At 42.8% G+C, this 22,304-nt stretch overlaps 1 protein-coding gene across 3 annotated transcripts in view; it reads right to left on the bottom strand.

Moving 5' to 3' along the window:
- kif26a (kinesin family member 26A) overlaps positions 1-22,304 on the bottom strand; it is a 212,271-nt gene that overhangs the window by 71,336 nt on the left and 118,631 nt on the right. For all 3 annotated transcript variants that reach the window (XM_062968538.1, XM_008105041.3, XM_062968539.1), the window contains one exon: positions 18,318-18,475. In XM_062968538.1, the coding sequence (XP_062824608.1) occupies positions 18,318-18,475 (158 nt within the window). The remainder of the gene's footprint in view (positions 1-18,317; positions 18,476-22,304) is intronic.

The raw sequence follows: 22,304 nt of genomic DNA, 5'->3' as shown, positions 1-22,304 counted from the left end.
ACAAAGTTTGTTTCATGCTCAAAATGATTTAAACTATTGTGTATAGAATTACTTTCAGGCTATGTATAGTCCCATCTCCAAGATATCTCCTTATATATGTACAAATATTCCAAAGTTAAACAAAACAAAACCCTAAATCTTTTTGGTTCCAATTATTTTGGGTACAGGATACTCAACCTAAAGTAATAACATTCAATATTTCCTTGTTAATTCTACTGCATTTTCTTCTCAATGTACCTAACCATTTGCTGCTTTTAGATGTTTCTTTAGGGCTACATTGGTGTCATTTTTATATTTTAAGGGCTGGAATCGTGTTGCTGTCTTACACATGTGTATGTTCCATTACAGAAGTAGCTGGCCATTTTTCACCAACATCCATATTCAGTTCAAGTTTGCAGAAACAAAGTTATGCATGCCGTGCCATTGCATACGGTTGTTCATGTTGTGTGGGCATGTGCGACTACCGCTTCGTGCCAGCAAACCCAATTATGATGCACACACAGAGTTGAGATGACAAAACAGCCACAACTTGAAATCAGGGTTGGCCCCGCCATGCATGGGTCCTGAATCTGGGATTGGTCGGTCCGCTGCTGATTGATACCGCTTGACCACACCAGGGGGTGCTGTTGCTACCGACTGGCACAATACCGGGACACTCATTGCACCCCTGGTAAATCACCTACCAGATGCTCCTCTCCCCGCCCCCCGCCCCCCCAATAGGGGAGGGGGAATAAGCCTGCCAGATCCAAGGCCCATGCTGTACAAAGGAACAATGCTCAATGAAAACCATAAACAGGAACATTGAACATCTATGAAGGGTGGATGGGATGGTTCAACGGAAGGTGCACTGCCTGGTGTGGCCTTGCTCAGCCTTTAAAAAGGCTACCTGAAGCTCCCCCATCCAAGCAGGGGCCATCTCCCATTGGTCGGCTGCCCAGCCAGCGGGAACTTTCCCACCATCGAGGGGGCTTCTGGAAAGGAGAAGCCCCCAGCCTGTGCCATGACAGGCGGGAGGATGCCCTCCCTGCAATATCTCCACCTGGTAAGTCAGGCAGAGGATTTTTCACAAGCACACAAATGTGAATGACATCAGGTTGGATAGATCACAGTTCTCTAACAAAGTGGCATTGTGGAATTGTTGCACAAGTCTGTAAACATTAAAGTATACTTTGTCTGAGCATCCGGTGGCTCAGTGTGTTAAAGCGCTGAGCTGCTGAACTTGCAGACCAAAAGGTCTCAGGTTCAAACCCGGGAGTGGAATGAGCGCCCGCTGTTAGCTCAGCTTCTGCCAACCTAGCAGTTCGAAAACATGCAAATGTGAGTATATCAATAGGTACCGCTCCAGCGGGAAGGTAACGGCATTCCATGCAGTCATGCCGGCCACATGACCTTGGAGGTGTCTACAGACAATGCCGGCTCTTCGGCTTAGAAATGGAGATGAGCACCAACCCCCAGAGTCGGACACGACTAGACTTAACGTCAGGGGAACCTTTACCTTTACCTTTACTATACTTTGTCTTGTCAATGTGGGATTTCAGTGTGCACAAAAAGTAAGCATATTATCCAGTAAGTAATGAAAACAAATTGTCTTTTTTGAAAAAAGAAAGAAACAGAAGTAATGCTCGTATATTTACATGCTAACTTTTTTAAATAACATTTGAAGCTCTGGACAGTAATAAAACCCATTCCCTTTTCAGTAAACCATCCTTCATTTAAAGGGACGTGGCTATTGTCAGTTATAGTAAGACTCAAGGGCAACGATATAAACATTGCCTGCGAATTCTACAAGCTCCATTCATAGCCTGCAGAAATCCTACATGCGGCACTGTTAAAGGGCTAACTCAGTATCTGATGAGTCACAGAATCCATTTGCTTCTACTGACCTACTTAACTACTAACCCAGTTATTTACTCTCCATCTGTCAAGATAGGTTTTAAATCATGCCAGCTCCACGTGAAAACTGCAATGCCAGTTATTCCCAGAGGGATAGGGGTGAGTAAATGTTTCTAGCTATTAAATATAGAAAACAGACTACTACATCCTCAACTCAGTAGGGAAACAATGCCTGTATTTTATAGCTAAATCAAGACTTAAGGTGATAGCTTTCCAAGATTTGGCTTTACGTATTTCAAAAATGAGCTATTATTAAAATGTATAGTTTTTCCTCTGTTTTGTCGACCCCCAACTGCTTGAAAATTGCAGAGGTGCTGATCATCCCAATGTAATCAGGTTTAACAGGTTAGAAGTAATGCATGCTCCGAGAATTCTTAATACATCATAACCTTCTTTCATGGAACTTGAATCCCTGTCATTCCAAACTACTGGGTTTTTTTTAAAAAAAAAAGGTTGATGCTTTTAACATGTTTCTATGGTTACTATTCAAGGTCACATCATAGAAGCTTGGACAGCAAGCAGTTCAGAAAGAAAAAAGGCAGTTCACATCCTTTGCTGTATTAAATAATGTATGAATGTTAAGGCACTCACATAGAGGGAGACAGGGTTGATAAAGAAAACAGTATGCAACCCAAGTCCAGGGGTTTCCATTATCAGACAGCACAGAATGCATGCTAATGATTTAAAGTGCTCTGACTAATTTCTGTTTGGCATACAAAGCTGTGGAATATAGAGTATACAGTATATTTTTAGGCACCATGTCTCTGTCTGAGGTGGCAGAATGAATCGGAGAGTTAAAGGGAAAACTAATTTTAACGCAAAGTTCAGGGGAAGAGGTCAATGGATAAATTAGATATTTGCTGTGTGTGCGGGGAGATACATCTACATTGTAGAATTAATGCAGCTTGATGCCACATGAACTGCCATGGTTCAAATGCCTTAGTAGTTTGGTGAGGAAGCATCACTATTTGGCCAAAAAGGCTAAAGACCTTGTAAACTACAACTACCATGAATCCATAGCATTGAGCTAAAGTGTGTTAAACTGCATTAATTCTGTAGTGTAGATTCAGCCTAGGTCAGAATTGTTGTTAATAGCCATGGAGTGGACTTTAATTTATGGCAACTCTATGAATGAGAGATGTCTAAGATCCACTGTCCTCAACAACCCTGTTAAGATCTTATAAATTCAGAGTCATGATTGAATCAACCCACTTGTGATGCAGTCTTCCTCTTTTTCCACTTTAACATTACTGTCTTTTTTCACCAAGTCATTTCTTGCTCATGACATCTCCAAAGGGCAAGATGCTCAGCACGATCATTTTTGCTTCTGGGGAGAATTTAGCCTGTTTCTAGGGACTCCGTTCAGCCCTGGATTCATTTATTTGTCTTTTTGACAGCTCACATTATGTCTAAAAACCCTTCTCCAGCACCACATTTCAAATGAGATTATTTGCTTTCTGTCAGCTTTCTTTATTATCATGTTTTTACAACCACACATTACGGAGCAGGTCAGGGATCACCTCCAACTTCTTTTCAAGAAGACATGTACCCCAATTCTAGGCAAGTGTACATGAGAAGTTTGCATAGCATGTGCCTATTCTGATCACTCACTATAGATTGAAACAAGAATATACAACTGTATGTGTGTCCAATTTCCCCCACACTACTCTTTTTTTCTAGCAAAAAGACATACCTGTAAACATTTATGTGGGATTTCTAGAAAAATTAGAATTGAAAAAAAATTCCAGTATTCCAAATACTGTAACATTATCTAAATTGGCCTCCTAGAGTTCAAGTCTAAACACTACAAACAGTATTCTACATTGGTTTTCAATTTTAATACAGTTCATCTCAACATCTGTGTATAACCATTAGAAACAATTACTTGAATCTGAATGCATCTCACAACTGTAGGAGATGGGGACCAATTTAAATCTGGTATAAGATGAAAATGCCTGATACGTCTGCTGTCCAGTTGCTAAAGGTTTATGAGCAACCTGAATGCCCATCATTTTCTTCCTTCTAATTCTTTGTCTTTAAACCAGACTCAGACCAGACAACCCTTCAAAGAGAGTATATCAACAAACAGAGGATTAGCTGTGGGAAAGACATGGCTATCCTAGCAGACCAGGCAAAAGGTCTGCAGAAACACTTCTCTTGAAAGTTATATAAAGCATTGATGTGTGTTGATAAAATCCATTCTCTTGTGGATCATGTGATTTGGCCTTGAATGGAAGCAGAGATTCCCCTAGGAACTTCAAAAAGAATTTGTGATGTGACACGCAATGAACTCTTTGAAGGTCATCTGAAGGTTAAAAAACAATAATTCCCCTGGGATGGCATTATAGATATGTCTGAACCTAAGCTGGATTTTGATCACAGAGCTTTTGCAGCCCATTTTAGTAACTCAGCTAGGTACAGCCCAAACATACAAATTTTCTCTATTTTGTGGACGTCATCACTTGGAGCTGGCTTACTGTAATCCTAAAAGTTGAATTCCTCTCGCCTTGCAAAAAAAGATTTTGGAGCTAATTTGAACCCTGATCTCAGCCTGCAGTGGATTTCTTTGCATGAATGGGAATTTGAACCCTGATCTCACAAATTCCTAGTCAAAACATATTGTATAGTGTCTATTGACCCCACAAGATATCTGGCTAGAAGAACCCAAGAAGAACAAACTATTGTCCCTGTGAAGTCTTGGTTCTGCCTTTTCCTCTCCTTTGCTTCAGTTCCCTCTGTTTAGGTTTTCCCAGTAGTGTAGATACAGTACTTCCGTTTGTGTTAGTTTTTGGGTGGAGCATAAAATCCCTCTAGAGGCCAGCCTTAGTTGGTCTATTCCATTTGCCTGTATAGATCTCATTTGATAGACTCCTCCTTTTTGTGCAATAGAGCTATAGAGACTACAGGTCTGGTTTTTTTCTGGCCTAGCAATCCAAACAGGCATCCTTAGCACTAAACACTGCTTTCAGCAGTATTCTTATACCACCAGTCCCAGAGACAACAGACACCTTTGACCAGCTTAGGCTTCACAAAGAAAGATGATTGAGGCAGCCTTTGGGCTCCAGCTTGTGAGCCATTGCTTTGCACCAGAGGCAGAGGACTTTCAAAGACTCCAGAGAGATTACTGCATTCAGCAAAATCTCCATTTATAATGTATTGCTTTAAGCTATCTTATCATGGTTCCGGGTGGAGTTAGCCCTTTGTTCTTCCTGTTTTCAGTAAACTAAATTGGTTATCTTTTCACCTTGCCTAAAGTGCCTCTGTATTTTAAGGGTCTCGATCTTAATGGAAGGTATACAGATAGCCCCCCAAGTAAAGCCAGACAATATAGTTTTCCCAAAAGCTTGGGCGTGCCTTCACCGTCCCTATCACCACCTTCAAGGGATGGCCCTACCATTAGGTAGAGTTTAGCAACTCAAGAAAATAATTTCTGTTGTCAAGAAAGTTGGTGAATTTATAGTTATTTAATTTGTAGTTACAGGTTGAACATCCTTAATTCAATATTCTGGAATCCAAAATACTCCAAAATTGTCACGACCCAGGCTGCAGAGCACCAATAACCATACACAGAGGCCAGAATCTATCTAATATCTTTATTGAAGGAATATATAAAGTTAATAAAAACAAGTGTAGAAAATAGTCCAGAATTAGACCTTTCAGGAAAGGTCAGAATTAGTCCAAAAAAGCAATGTCCAATAAGAAATATTAAGGTCCAAAGTTGTAATCCAATAACCGAAACACTCACTTTGCCAAGCAAAGTGAGGGGAGATGACAAGGTCCTTTAGTCCATGAAACTTGAGCGAGGCTAGGAAATAACTTGATACTTGAAACAGGGCTTGAACGTGGAACAAGGTAACTAAGACAAGGTCCGTGGAATAACTTGATAAAATCCGTGGAACAAGGCAAGGATTGATCCTGGGAAACAAGGCAAAGTCCGTAGATAAACAAAGGCTGGGAAGCAAGGCGAAGGCTGGATAGCAAGGCAAGGCTTGAGCAGGAGCGAGGCTTGAATCGGAGCGCGCTGTCCAGACACAACTCGCTCCGTAGGCTGACGAATTGACTCCGCGAAGTTACTACGCGGGTAAAACACCTAAATAGAGTCTAGCTTTCCCGCCGAAGCAGTTCTCTGGGAATCAGAACCGAAAGCTAACTCTGAGACCAGATGTGAGACTCCCCAAAGATTCTCACGAGAAGCAGTCTTAATTGGCCACATTCTTAGCTGCAATCCTCGCACTCCTGCGCGAAGCTGATTCCAAACTTCTCTGTTGTTTACAAAACTCCCGGCGCAAGAACACGGGAGAAGTAGGCTCTGGGCTTGTTTGACATACTTCTGGGAGACAACTTTCTTGCAGGTGCAAGGTTCCCAGATCTGCCTGGGAAAGATCTGGCTGAGAGGAATCCAGTTCAGACTGGGAAGGTAAAAAACCCAAGTTTTCATCTTCATCAGGAATTACAATGTCCTGAGCAGGACTACAAGGCCCATGGGTCATCACACTATCCCCCTCCTCAAGGCCCCTCCCAAACTGGGGCCCTCTCCCCGAGGCGCGAGGTCGCGGTTTGGTGGGATAGGTCTGATGAAAGCGACGGGTTAGATCAGGAGCATGGACTGTGGAGGCGTCTTCCCAAGAGCGTTCCTCAGGGCCAAAACCCACCCAGTCAATGAGATATTGTAGGCGGCGGCGGTGAAAGCGAGAATCCAAAATGTCCTCAACCTCGAACTCCTCCTCCCCATTCATCAAAACAGGAGGGGGGGCCGGTTGGTCTGTATCAGGTCGCACACCATCCGCCGGAAGGAGCAGGGAACGGTGAAACACTGGGTGAATGCGCATTGAACGCGGAAGTTGGAGTTTGAAAGTCACGGGGTTTAATTGCGCCACCACTGGATAGGGGCCAATGAAGCGGGCATCTAGCTTCCGGCAAGGGCGGTGGGAGGGCAGAAAGCGAGTGGACAGGAAAACCCGATCTCCTACCTTGATTTCGAGGCCCGGCTGGCGATGTTTGTCAGCGTGGCGTTTATAGTCCTCCTTGGCTTGGTCCAGTTGCTGGAGCAAAAGTTGTTGCACCGCTGTGAGTTCCTGCAGCCAATCTTCTGCTGCGGGAACTTCTGAAGTTTTAATGACAGGGGGGAAGAAACGTGGATGGAAGCCGTAGTTTGCAAAGAACGGCGTTTCTTTTGTAGAAGCTTGAACTCCATTGTTGTAGGCAAACTCAGACAGTGGTAACAGAGAAGCCCAATTGTCCTGTTGGTAGTTTACATAACAGCGAAGATACTGCTCCAAAGTGGCATTGGTGCGCTCCGTTTGCCCATCTGTTTGGGGATGATGAGCTGAAGATAAGCGAGAGTCTATGCCCAATAGTTTTTGTAGTGCCTTCCAAAAACGAGAGGTGAATTGAGATCCACGGTCTGTGACTAAACTCTTGGGCAATCCATGTAGTCTGAAAACATGTTGAAGAAATAGATCCGCAGTTTCTTTGGCCGTGGGGAGGCCTTCGCAGGGAATGAAATGGGCTAACTTGGTGAAAAGGTCCACCACCACTAAGATCGTGGTGAATCCACAGGAAGGTGGTAGGTCAGTGATGAAATCCGCGGAAATTATTTCCCATGGGCGAGATGGGGTAGGAAGGGGGTGTAAAAGCCCTGAGGGCTTCTCCCTTCGTATCTTGGAGCGCTGGCATACTGGGCAGGTGTTGACATATTTTTCCACATCCTTGCGGATCTTGGGCCACCAAAAATCCCTTAGGATCAAATGCATAGTTTTAAATAGTCCGAAGTGTCCTGCTGGTTTGCAGTCATGACACAGACGAAGCGCTTTTTCCCTGCCCGGTCCGGGTGGGATATAAACATGATTTCTATAGCAGAGCAGCCCATCTTTAAGCGAAAAGGGAAAATGCAGACCTTGGCGAAGTTGGTCCTGCGCCCAGGCATCTGCTTGCTGACTAGCCCTGATTTCTTGAGCACAGATGGGTCCTGGAGTAGGGGAAGTTGAACCAATGGGAATGGATTTGGTGTTCCCCACCGTGAGCGTGGCAAAGTTCTCGGGTTGTAGCAGTTGGGATTCAAAGGTCTCCTTGCGTCCTGCAGCGTATTCCGGTTTACGTGACAGGGCGTCTGCTTGCTTGGTTTGGGCTGGGGTCACATAATGGATCTGGAAGTTGAAACGTTCAAAGAATAAAGCCCAACGTTGCTGCCTCTGATTTAGTTTGCGGGCAGTTCTTAGATGTTCTAGATTACGATGATCAGTGTGGACTTCAATGGGAAATTTGGCCCCTTCTAGCCAATGTCTCCAAGTTTCAAAGGCTGCCTTTATGGCCAGTAGTTCTTTTTCCCAAATGGTGTAATTCCTCTCTGGTGTGGTTAGTTGACGAGAATAAAAGGCACAGGGATGGAGGTGATCTCCCACCGGTTGTAAGAGTACAGCCCCAATTGCCACATCAGAGGCGTCCGCTTGCACCACAAAAGGGGTTCCAGGATTTGGGTGCTGTAGAATTGGCTGGGAGGTGAATAGTTTCTTTAGTTGCTGGAACCCTTTCTCTGCTTGATCAGTCCAGCGGAAAGGCTGCTTTCCACGGATGCAGCTAGTGATGGGGTCGGACCAGCGGGCAAAATCTGGAATGAACTTGCGGTAATAGTTCGCGAACCCCAAGAAACGCTGCACCTCTTTCTTGTTAGTTGGCGCCCGCCATTCCAATACTGCTGAAACCTTGGCTGGGTCCATGGAAAGCCCTAGAGGCGAGATGCGGTAACCAAGGAAATCTACCTCTTGTAGATCAAAGGCGCATTTTTCCAGCTTGGCATAAAGTCCATGATCCCGCAATCGTTGTAACACCATTTTGACGTGGTTCTCATGTTCTGATTGTGATCTAGAAAACACCAAAAAATCGTCCAGGTAGATTATCAAGAACCTGTCTAGATAGTCCTGAAAAATGTCATTGACAAAATGCTGGAACGTTGCGGGGGCTCCGCATAAACCGAAATTCATAACTCGGGACTCAAATAATCCGAATTTGGTCTGGAAGGCGGTCTTCCACTCGTCCCCTTCCCTGATGCGAACTAAGTTGTAAGCCCCCCGAAGATCCAGCTTGGTGTAAACCTTGGCTCCTCGAAGCCGATCCAGTAGATCCGAGATTAAGGGCAGGGGATAGCTGTTCCGCTTGGTGATATTGTTCAATGCTCTGTAGTCCACCACCAAGCGTAGTTCCCCTGACTTCTTCTTCACAAACATCACTGGGGAGGCGGCTGGGGATTGAGAGGGTCTGATGAATCCCTTGCGAAGGTTTGTCTCTAGGAATTCCCTGAGAGCTTCTTGCTCTGGTTCAGTCAGGGAGTAGAGATGCCCTCGCGGGATCGGGGCCCCCTCCACCAAGTCAATGGCACAGTCATAAGGTCTATGTGGGGGTAATTTCTCGGCTTCTTTCTCATTGAATACATCCCAATACTCGGAGTACTTCTTTGGCAAGGTGATGATGGGCTCGGTGTCTGTGGCATGGCATACCTTGGCTACGAGGCAATGGTTTTGGCAGTACGGTGAAGCAAACTGCAGTTCTCTGTTGGACCAGGAGATGTTAGGGTCGTGGAGAGTCAGCCATGGGATTCCCAAAATCACAGGGAAATGGGGAACCTCGGTAACAAAGAAAGAAATCTCTTCCATATGTTCCCTTATCCACATCCTGGTGGGTTCCGACCACTGACTTACGGGGCCCGTCTTGAGGGGGCGGCCGTCTATGGCTTGCACCACACGGGCATTCTTGAAATCATGATATTGTAATCCCAGAGAGTCGGCATACTCTCTATCGATGAAATTGTTGGTAGCTCCAGAGTCTATCATGGCGTGGATCATGACGGGTCCCCTTTTTGCTGACCATAATGTGACCACGAGAAGGAACAGGACCCCGGTTGGCGGCTCTTGGATGGATTTTTTGACCGGGTTGGCGAGCCTCTCTACACCCGGTCGTTGGCTTCCCCCGCCGGCTGTGTGCCAGTCGGCTCAGACGCCTTCGTCTCCGTGGAGGACGCCGCCGCAAGACGGGCGGCAGGCTTCCCTTTGGCTGGACACTCTCTGGCGAAGTGGCCCCCGTTCCCGCAGTACCAGCAGAGGTTTAAGCGTTGACGACGGGCCTTCTCGGCGGCATCTAGTCTGGGACGCACATTGCCCAACTGCATCGGCACCTCCTCGCCTCCTCTGGGGTATGGGGTTGGCGGTGGGGGTCTCCACACCGGACGTGGCTGAACGCTGGCGGGAGCGGGGGGTTTTGCCCCGGCTCTACTGCCCTGGCCTCGAACCCACTGTTTCCTGTTGGCAATCATGACTTCAGCCCGTAAACATTGATCAATGAGTGCCTCGAGGGTCTGGGGAGGATCCACCTTGGAGATTTCTTCCAGCATTTCAATGTTGAGACCCTCCCGGAATTGTCCCCTGAGGGCTACATCGTTCCAGCCGGTGTTGTGGGCCAGTACTCGGAACTCGGCTATATACTGAGACATAGGTCTGTCTTCTTGGAAAAGGCGACGGAGTTTGTGACCGGCTGCCTCCAAATTGTCCTCGATTCCCCAAGTCTCCTTGAGGTGGTCCAAGAAGTGTTGCGCTGATCTTAGGTGTGGAGAGGCTTGGTCGTACAGTGCCGTCGCCCAGCTGGCCGCTGGCCCGTCTAGAAGACTGTAAACCCATGCCACTTTGATGTCTTCTTGGGGAAACTCGGCAGCACGGGCCTCTAGATAAGCTTGACATTGGCGACGGAAGACATGAACCTTAGAAGCTTCTCCAGTAAACTTGGTTGGCAACGCCATGGCCGGAAGACGAATTCCGCGTTCCTTCAAACCCCTTATTTCTCCATCCTGTGCATTGAGCTTATCACGGATTCGGTCCACCTCATCCTTGTCGATGGTGTAGGTAATCGGCTGGCCGCTCGGCCCAGGTACGACTCCGGTAGACATTCTGGCCGAGGTTAATTGGTGCTTAGGGTGGCGGAGTCAAACTGTCACGACCCAGGCTGCAGAGCACCAATAACCATACACAGAGGCCAGAATCTATCTAATATCTTTATTGAAGGAATATATAAAGTTAATAAAAACAAGTGTAGAAAATAGTCCAGAATTAGACCTTTCAGGAAAGGTCAGAATTAGTCCAAAAAAGCAATGTCCAATAAGAAATATTAAGGTCCAAAGTTGTAATCCAATAACCGAAACACTCACTTTGCCAAGCAAAGTGAGGGGAGATGACAAGGTCCTTTAGTCCATGAAACTTGAGCGAGGCTAGGAAATAACTTGATACTTGAAACAGGGCTTGAACGTGGAACAAGGTAACTAAGAACAAGAACAAGGTCCGTGGAATAACTTGATAAAATCCGTGGAACAAGGCAAGGATTGATCCTGGGAAACAAGGCAAAGTCCGTAGATAAACAAAGGCTGGGAAGCAAGGCGAAGGCTGGATAGCAAGGCAAGGCTTGAGCAGGAGCGAGGCTTGAATCGGAGCGCGCTGTCCAGACACAACTCGCTCCGTAGGCTGACGAATTGACTCCGCGAAGTTACTACGCGGGTAAAACACCTAAATAGAGTCTAGCTTTCCCGCCGAAGCAGTTCTCTGGGAATCAGAACCGAAAGCTAACTCTGAGACCAGATGTGAGACTCCCCAAAGATTCTCACGAGAAGCAGTCTTAATTGGCCACATTCTTAGCTGCAATCCTCGCACTCCTGCGCGAAGCTGATTCCAAACTTCTCTGTTGTTTACAAAACTCCCGGCGCAAGAACACGGGAGAAGTAGGCTCTGGGCTTGTTTGACATACTTCTGGGAGACAACTTTCTTGCAGGTGCAAGGTTCCCAGATCTGCCTGGGAAAGATCTGGCTGAGAGGAATCCAGTTCAGACTGGGAAGGTAAAAAACCCAAGTTTTCATCTTCATCAGGAATTACAATGTCCTGAGCAGGACTACAAGGCCCATGGGTCATCACAAAAATCTGAAATTTTCCACACGTATGGCTGAAACAGTGATATCTTTGCTTTCTTATTTTTCAATATACACAAATTTTCTTCTATGAACAAAATTATTAAAAATATTGTATGTATAAAATCAATGGAAAATACAAATGAATTCTGTGTTTAGAGTAGGGTTTCATATCCAAGATGTGAATACATATGTGCTCAAGCGTTCAAGGAGTAAATATCTGAGGTGATATGGCTTGAATCAAGGCGTACACAAAAGGTGTCAGTGGACGAATCTAACTGCATATGCATTTTAAAATTTTATAATTCATGTTTTAATAGTTTAATAGAGTTTTTAATTGATGTGGTATTGTTGTAATGTTTATTGATTTTGTTATTGTTTTATTGAATGTGTTCTGGGCAATGTAAATTGCCGACTGTTGTAAGCCGCCCTGAGTCCGTATGGGTGAGAAGGGCGAGGTAAAAGTGATGTAAATAAATAAATAAATACAGATATTCCAGAATCCCAAAAAAATCTGAAGTTGAAAACTCTTCTGATCTCATGCATTTTGGACAAGTGATGCTCAAACTGTCCTATATTGTTGCTGTATATCTTCATTACTGTATTTTCATATACATTCATCCTAGAGATTGAAAACAAGTCTAAACACAAAATACATATATGTTTCCTACGTGTATGGGATTTTTGAACATACAAAATAGCATAGCTAGCTTTTAAGTAGTATGCATTTTGGTGGGTGGTGGATTTCACCTGCTGCTCTGCTGCAGGAAGCAAATGTCTTGAACCAGCCCTACCACCAGCCCCGTACAATCCCCAAATGGCTCACAAGGAATTATTCAAGGCCCTCTGGAAGCCATGACCACCCACAGCTCACAATGAATAGCCAAGTGAACAGTTTCACGGAACTAATTGAAACGTTTGAGCCTTGGAAGGAAAACACATTAGTCATTTAGCAGTTGTGCTAATACTCGGCTGCTTTCTTTGCTATTTCATTAGAGGTGCACGGCTCCAATGGCCTGATCATATGCTCAGTCACTGCTCAATCAGTATCTTGAGTCCTGTCAAGCTGTCCTGCCAGGCCTACAGCTGATAAGGTGCCTGCTCTTCCCGTCACCTCAATTATTGACTGTATTTTATGGTCAACGTAATGGCCAAATGCTTATCAGGAAAACATCAGGTGCCGGTAATAGGAGAGTGACCCTCCGTTTATATGTACCATTAATGCTCATTAGTGAATAATTAGATTCTTTAATCCACAAACTCAGAGGCATGCAAATATGATTGAGCATCCAATTCTCGAAATAAGTCTAGCAAAGGCTTCCTTTGAAGATAAATTGCTGAAGCACAGTTCTGGGCATCTGTGAACATTGAAGGCCTAAAATGTGCAAAAGTGATGGATGGATTCAGAAAGCATTGGAACAACCAGAGACAGATTAATCTCTGGCTTGTTTAATAATCCAAACTTGGGGGGAAAACATTCATAAGGAGGGACATTGGCTATTGTTTGTAGCACAGAACAGAGAATGCAATTAATACTGCCAAATTATTATGCAAGCACATTCACAATCATGTATGTTATGGGTACACGTAAGTACACACACACACACACACACACACACACACACATTTTGTTTTTTTAATCTTCCACAATACTCTTATTTATTATTTATGCTTTATCATGCTTTTGTTAGGGAAAGACAAAAACATGGTCCATAAATAGAGATACCCTTAACAAGAGGTTGTTTTATGTTTTTTTATGTTATCTTTGTTTTAAAATAAGATTGGAAATTACAGTCAAGAAATCAGCTAAGATTTGGAAGGGCAGCATTGAAGAAACGAGACTAGATAAAGATATATCACTGAATCAGAAAGAAGCGATCATCCATACCACCACATTCCCCATTTCTATGTATGGTTGTGAAAGCTGGGCAATGAAAAATGTTGATAGGAAGAAAACCATCTCATTTGAGATGTGGTGCTGGAGAAGTGTTTTGTAGATATCATGAACTGCTAAAAAGATAAACAAGTGGGTCCTAAAACCAATCAAGCCTGTAATCTCCATAGAGGCTGAGAGGGCCGAACCAAGACTGTCTTGCTTTGGTGCCATATAATGAGGAGGCATGACTCTCTAAAAAAGATGATAATGCTTGGTAAAGTGGAGGGCAGTAGGAAAAGAGGAAGACCACATTCCAGATGTACAGACTCCTCAATCGTCCTGAATCTGCAAGACCGGAGCAAAGCTGTTGAAAATAGGGTTACTTGGCATTCTCTCATTTATGGGGCTACCATGAGTCTAAGTCAACTTGAAGGCAGTTAACAGCATCAACAAAGATTTCTAATGTTTTAAATTATGTTGTTGTTTAATGCTCTTTTATTATCAGCTTTGCATGTTTTAAGTACATGTGTTTTAATGAATTTTCTGTCTTTTCTGAGCTGCCCTGATTTCTAGTCTGGGAGAAAGGTGAGATATAAATAAATTAACAGATAACTGCATGGATGTCTTGAGAAAATGCTTCTTAAATTCTGGAAATTGATAGCTGATAGTTAATATATTAGTGATGTGCTTCAGTGGGAACTACGAGACAAAGGAAAAGATAAAAATTCAGGAAGCTGATATGGTAGACAGATAGTAAAATCATTTTCCATAAGGGTATTGTGGTGCTGTTTAATTTCTTTCAAATCCTGATGGAGAACAGTGTCTGCTGTCAAGTCCTATCTAATCCTCAGCCAGTATATTTGTAAATAAATGTCAGGATAACAAAAGCTCATTTTGCAACTTCCTTCCTAATGAATCCTGAGTCAGCACTATACAGTAAAACATCTCCCCGCTTGGAAGTGGAGTCCATCACAGGACTCTCACCTTTTCTCAGTTCTATAAGATTAGATTACAAAGGCTCGCATACTGAAAAGAACTCTAAAACAACAGCAAAGTCTTTGAAAAAACAAAGTTAGAGATGTTATTTTTCAAAAGTAACATGTGAGTGGGTTGCTTTGAGTTTTCTGGGCTGTATGGCCATGTTCCAGAAACATTCTCTCCTGATGTTTCATCCACATCTATGGCAGGCATCCTCAAGAGGTGTGAGGTCTGTTGGAAACTAGGCAAGTGAGGCTTACATATCTGTGGAAAGTCCATGGTGGGAGAAAAAACTCGTCTATTTGAGGGAAGTGTGAGTGTTGCAATTGATCACCTTGATTAGCATTAAATTGCCTTGCAGATTCAAAGCCTGGCTGCTTCCTGCCTTGAGAGAATCCTTTCTTGGGAGGTGTTAACTGGAAAACTCACAGCAACCCAGTAATTCTGGCCATGAAAGCCTTAGACAACACATTAACATGTTAGTGTTGTCAAGAGTAACACATTAGCAATAAGGTAATAATAAATTTGTTTTTTTTTCTTTACAATATATATGTGATCAAAATATTTAAAAAGCAATTAAATTCCCCCAAATGATAAGCATTAGGCTCCCATAGGTCCTCTAGTATGATTCAATGGTCAACTTCTGGCAGATGTTGACCATAGGAACTCTGTGCTGAGTTCCTAGATATTCATAGAAAAGTGTTCTCTCATGTTAAAAATGCAGGAAGGTTTTTTCAATTTGTTTCCATTTTTGTGCAGGACTGATTGTTGTACAAAAAGTAAGTAATTATTATTACTGTATATGCATGTATGTGACTAAGTTTCTGTGGGATCACTACTTGTGTAAGTGTGTGTTAAGAGAAAAACACCTGGTTAATTACAACTCATGGTTGAGTAATTGGAACAATCAGGGCTAACAGGCTTGAGCCACTCCCTGAATGGGGTATATCTGGGAATGTTTGTAATGTCTTTTGGGGACTTACTTGGGAACTTACTTGGGGACTTACTGGGGGACTTACTGAATGTTTGCTGAGAGCCTACTATGAAGTTGCATGAATTTAATGCAAGAGACTTTATGTGAGTTTTTGTTGCTGGAAGTTTTATTATGATTTTTGACTCTGCTACTTAAGAGTAAATTTTGATTTTCTCTTCCATTTTCGTGGCTTGTTTTTCTTTTGCTCATTGTGGATACAACAAAGGACTGGATAAGTCTGGACAGGACTGCACGCAGTTTGTTTTTCAACAAACCCGTAACAAATATTACCCATTGCCTTTTTAAAGTAATAGTATTACTAGCTATGTGATTTTACTAAAATAATATTGCTATACCCTTGTGCTTCCAAGATTTGAACAAAAATAACTTTTCTTCCTTTATGATACACAGATTTTCTTCATTTCCTACAACTGGCTAAATCAGGGCCCTTTTTACTGCATATTGCCCTCTAACCTTTTAAATTTTGTTAAAATGAAAGCTTTCTTCTTATGCCAGTTCCAGGCAGGAAGCAATTCTTTCTGCCAAACCCCCACAGTCAATATTCAGCCCAAAAGATCTTGCTGATGAATGACTTTTGCTCTGACATTTTGTTCTCTCTGCAAGACCTGACACTGGTTTAGGTTGCCCCTCCCTTAAGGAGAGATTGGACCAGTTTTGTTTCAAAATTTATTCTGGTGTCAGTGTTTATTTGCATATGCAAGACAGCAAGAGAATGAGAGAGACAATGCTTCGTACTTCATCTTGAGCTAAATGAATCAAAATATAAAAGGAAATATAAGAACAGTAGATAATTACCTTTGATGATGTTGCGTAACCACTTTTAAGCGAGAACACTTTAACTCAAAATGTAAATGCACATGCATTTCAGTGAGTGTAATAAAACAAATTCTGTCCAAGTTATAATAGCATGCAAACAGAATGTATAAAAGAAAGATGGAATCAATGTGAGAATTAAAGAGGGAATACATGAGAATTAACAATTAAATCCAACTGTTTATGATCTTGACATGACTACATATTCAAGCAGAGTTGACCCTCTGTATTTGCAGGCTTGATTTTTTACAGATTTGATTGTTTGAGGATTTGATTAAAATGTTCTTTTCTATGAATTCCTAAGTCCTCCAGTGCGACTCTATAAATGTTGACTATAGTCATGCTGGAAGACCTAGGCTCTTTCTACACTGCCATATAGTTTGCAAGATACCAAGGTGCTTGTTTATAAAGCTATTGTCCTCCCAACCCTGTTATATGTCTGTGAAACGTGGACTGTCTACAGATATGACACTCAACTCCTGGAATGATTCCATCGGCATTGCCTCCAAAACAAATCCTGAAAATCTCTGGGGAAGACAGGTGGACAAATGTAGCATGTGGAAAGAAGCAAAAACCACCAGCATTGAAGCGATGGTTGTACGCCATCAACTCTGCTGGACTGGCCATGTTGTCTGAATGCCCAATCACCATCTCCCAAAGCAGTTACTATACTCCCAGCTCAAGAACGGAAAATAGAATGTTGGTGGACAGGAAAAGATATTTAAAGATGGGCTTAAAGCTAACCTCAAAAACTGTGACATAGACACTGAGAAGTGGGAAGCCCTGGCCCTTGAGCACTCTAACTGGACGTCAGCTGTGACCAGCAGTGCAGTCCAATTCAAAGAGACACAAATAGAGGGCGAAAGGGAGAAATGTGCCAGGAGGAAGACGCGTCAAGGCAACCCTGACCGAGACCGCCTTCCACCTAGAAATCGATGTCCTCACTGTGGAAGAACATACGAGTCAAGAATAGGACTCCGCAGTCACCTATGTACCCACCGCCAAGACACTACACTTGGAAGGCCATAATACTCAGATAACGAGGGATCACCTAAGTAAGTAGTCCAGATTATCAAAGCAGACAACCCACATTATCTGCTTTGAACTGGATTTTATGAGTCTAGCCTGTCATATAATCCAGTTCAAAGCAGACAATCTGGATTTTATACAGCAGTGTAGAAGAAGCCCTAGAGATTCCAAAAGTGGTGTTCTTTCTGGTTAAAAATAGCAATTTTATTTACAGTTTTTTACCACTTTTTTCTGGAGACTTTCTACAATTGCTGGTGTCAAGGGCACAGGATCCACTGGGTTCTGGCTGTGTGCAGGAAATATGAGGGATTTCTATGGCAGCACTGATTTGTGGTGGTTTGTTTGTAGAGACACGAGGACAAGAAAAGATCTGGATGTTCAAATGCCCCACAGACTGCATTTTGTCTGACAAATGAGAAAAAAGCGAGTAATGGAGTGGATGTCTTTTGTAGCTAGAATGATATACTTTAGGACCACCACTTTTCCTTTCCAAAGGCGGGTTGGGAAGGCAGAATGTACACCAGAAATATCGTAGGTAGAAGTAGGGATTTTAACCCTCACCCTCCCCTTTGCTCCTTTTCCACCCAAACTCCAACTCCATCACAACATACCCCATTCCTGCAGCATCTCCAGATTTGTGTTTTCATGATATAATAATTTCTTAATCCATCCAAGGAGCTTCCCTACATTCAGTCATCTGAGCTTCCACCTCTAACAATGAAGCTCAACAACCTTTAGGTCTATAGACATTCAATACCCAACATCCAATGTATAAACCATAAAAACAAAAGCTAACCTTATGAAGAACGATGCTGCTGCTGAAGTACCTGCAGAGACGCCGGCAGGGGTGACCAAACTCTGGGAGTTTCCTGCCCCTGTTGGGTTACAGTTGTTCTGTCCTGAGGTAACTTGAACATTAGAGCCTTCCTTTCCACACTCTCCAGTTGTTGCTTCCTGAGGACAAACAGAAATGTATATATTTATTAGGTGATAGACTTATTCATACTTAAGCAGCATGAAATTGGAATGAAAAAGCTTAGAGGACATCATTAAAATTAGAATCACCTTCTGAAGTTGCTGCTTGTGTCACAAGTAATAAAATAAGCCATGGGACTAATGGGATAATGGGAACACCTACATACACAAAGTGATACATTCCCAGTACCTCATGCAGCCAAAATGGCACCATATATGCACAAAAGATCTTGGCAAAAGGTTTTCAGAATCATATACTTGCACACACATAACATTATGTAACACGCTTTTTGTTCCTAGGTTATAAATGTTATTTCCTATTTGGTTCTATCATAAAAACCTGGAAAAAGTTTATTAAACTGCAAAAAACTTTGTTGCAGTCTGCACACTAAAAGGTTAAAAATGGCATATTTTCATAAGGAAAATTACAAATGAAGTGCCTAGACTGAAGGAAATAATAGTACGTACTACCTTCGGCCACAAAAACGAAGTTTCTTGAGTATAACAACTACTTTTAAAGTAAGGATCGCACAATTAAACAAGAAATAACACTTTCAAACAAAGAACAGAAAAATTTACATAGTGTAATGTAAATTTACATAGTGTAATGTATTTGTATACTCAACCTGTACAAACATAATAAGATACTGTATCTTGAGATGTGGGACCCAATTTTAAATACCAAATTCATTTATGCTTTATATATACTTTATTAAGTACATAGCATGAAGGTAATTTTATATACATTATTTTTAATAATTTTGTGCATGAAACAAAATTTGTGTACGCTGAACAGAGAAAAAAAGGTGCCACTCAACCCCAGTCACTCAAGTGGACAATTTCAAATTTTGGAGGATTTCAGATTTCTGGATAAGCAGTGCTTAACCTGTCCTACTACACAATAGTAAAGCTATTAATAGTGGTGATATTAGCAGCAGTACTTGCAAAATTATGCTGGTGTTAGCATGATAAAATGAATTCTTCCACTAGTATAAAAGCCAATGAATTCAATCTATTTTTATTCCTTTATTTTATATAATCATATCTACTGTTGTTTTAACTTGAAATCATGATTGTTGTCCTGATAAGCGGAAAAAAAACTTAAAGTATGGAACATGTTTTGTTTTGTAATGTGAACATATTATAGGGTCTGTTTGAGAGGATTTATTCAGAGGTTTTCATTTGCTGTTCTTTGAAGACGATAGAGTGGTGAGTTTCCACTGCCAAGTCCTTATTCAAACCCTGATCTCCAGTCATAGTCCAATGCTCATACCACTACACACTACCGCCTCTCTATGGGATATTGCCCCATTAAGTAAGGAAACAATAGTGTCCTGTACTATTGCTCTCACTGTTATTATTGTTGTTTACCAGCTGTTCCCAGATATTGGAATGCCCTCCAATCACACTGAACTGCAACATCTGTGAGCAACAGCCAGGATGGATTGGGGTGATGGAAGCTGTAATCCAACCCACCTGGAGGGCACCAGGCTGGGAAACGTTGCCACATTAATGCAAGAAAAACAGATATGAGACACTTCTTGCCCATAGGGATTTACAAGCTACATTAGATCAGTGCAACTAGGAGGAGGATAGGATGTCAAGGAATGGAGGTGATGAAAGTATATGAGAGCATCAAACAGCAATGGGGGGCGGGGGGTGATTGTTCAGGAAACAGTATAGTAGAGACATGGGCCTTGACAAGGCACTTGAAAGAGGAGCAGAAGGCACCTTGATAAAAAGGTGAAAAGTCAAGACACATTGCTGACAAGTGAAGAATCAAAGATGACTCCAAAGCTGTACTTCTCAAAGGCATGGGAGGGAATATTATTTCCACTGTAACCACGGGAAATGGGAAACAAAAACCTTTGGATAGGAAAAAACTGGAAATTCTCTCCTCTCTCTATTCACTCTGGGATGTTTGCAGGAGATCTAGGAGGACATATCAGAGATATAGGGTTAAATAGAAGGTTATCTGCAAGACTATCATTATCATCAGATCTTGGGAGACCTATGTGCCTTCCACAGATTGCTTTGTGATGTTTCCTAACCCACTACATCTGTTTGACAAGCTGCATCCCCGTGTCTTTCCTATATTGTGTACATAACCACAGTAATAAGTAATAAAAGGAAGGCATGTCAGCAAAGGCCCAGAGCTGGACAAGGTTAAAACCATGACCAGAGGCAGACAACGGGAATAATACAGAGACCCTTTGTTATAGGTAATGCACTGTTAAACTGTCTGACAAGCATGAAAACACGAAAAGCGATAAGCAGAACCCTTTTTTGTTTTACGGCATTATTTGGTGGTTGACAGAACGGTCTATCTGCTTCAGTTATAACTGTCAGGAATTATTTCTCAGCAGCACATCATCTACAAGCACTATCTGTTTTAGGATGAACTAACCAAACAGTCACATTTGTATCATCTTTTCACATAAGCAGCTAAAGGAACTGAATAAAAACATTGCTTTCTTTTTATGTAAAAGAAAATTACCCCCCAAATAGTGTGTACATGCTGATATACATACATACTGCATTTTACACAACTCTTATTTCTTTGATCTTTATTGTTTGTTTCTGCCTCCCCTGAAAATGGTATTTGTAGAAAGAAATGTGTAGAAAATTATCTCTGTTTGCCTATTCTAGCATTTCGACCTGGCACAGACATGCCAGAAGCACATATCCACAGCAGCATTGTCCTAAATCCCTGCTATCCAAAATCTTGAGATTTCTATTGATAGGTGAAGTGTTTGATTCATCTCTGGGTCAATGTGTAAGACTTTTGGACCAACAAAACAGCAGCACAAAAGTTCTCTGCTTCTGTACAATAAATATATCATGGTAGATAAACGTTTTGGTGCACTAAAGGCAATTCCATCATATATGTATTTCAAACATTGTTTCCTTTCTTATGTACCATTGAAAGTACAGTGATGTAGTGTTATGATTGAGCCTCGTGGCTCTGTTTCTGACAGGCGTGGGCGTAAGACTCCTCGAGAGTCGGATACTCTCGAGGAGCGAGAGAGAAAAAGACTGCGAGACATATTTGCAGCACCCTCTGACGAAGAGTCTTTCGAAGGGTTCACGGAGAGAATGGAGGAAGGGCTGGTTAGCTCAGAGGAGGATGAGATGGATTGGACTCGGGTAAGGGAGGAATTGGGGGCCACTGGCCATGATGGGGCAGAAGATGAATGGGGACCTTCAGGATTAGACCCATGGCGTAGCTGGAGGGATGGGACGGGATCCACAGCTGGAGATGCTGTTGGGCGTAGTCAGAGGTGTTCCAGCTCTGACGAGGAAAGTGATGAGGAAACGCCCGGGTTAAGGAGGGCAGCTGACAGTGATGAAGATTTGTAACTGGCATAAAATGGGGCTTGGGAGCAATTGCAAATTGCGTCGGGCAAGGTAATCTGGGCAAACGCTTGGGATTCGTGTGTGTGTGTGGGACGCTTCCCTGAAGACTTGTGTACTTTCCTGTGCTGAGACCTTGACCTTCCGTCGTCTTCCTGACGGACGCCGTCTCCTGCTTTGAGAACTCGGACTGAACTGACCACGGCTTGTCTTCCCCCCTTCTTGGACTTGGAAAAACTACAAACGTCTGCTTCTGGCTTTGATCTACGGAACGGAACTGGTCTACTCTACTGCTAAAATCCCTGGCTGCGTCTGCTCGTGTTGGAGATCCTGTCTGCTGTGTGTGTGTGTGGGAGCGACGCAAGTTACTCTAAACTCAGTGTTGGCAGCAGAGAGGAATCTGCTGCCAATTAGTTGCATTCCTTGTATCTTTTGTTCCTTGCCTTTCGTTTGT

The sequence above is a fragment of the Anolis carolinensis genome, chromosome 1 (assembly GCF_035594765.1).
Source record: "Anolis carolinensis isolate JA03-04 chromosome 1, rAnoCar3.1.pri, whole genome shotgun sequence".
Classification (NCBI taxonomy): domain Eukaryota; kingdom Metazoa; phylum Chordata; class Lepidosauria; order Squamata; family Dactyloidae; genus Anolis; species Anolis carolinensis.
The sequence above is the reverse complement of the archived record's forward strand: the minus strand, read 5'-3'. Positions and strand labels throughout refer to the sequence as shown.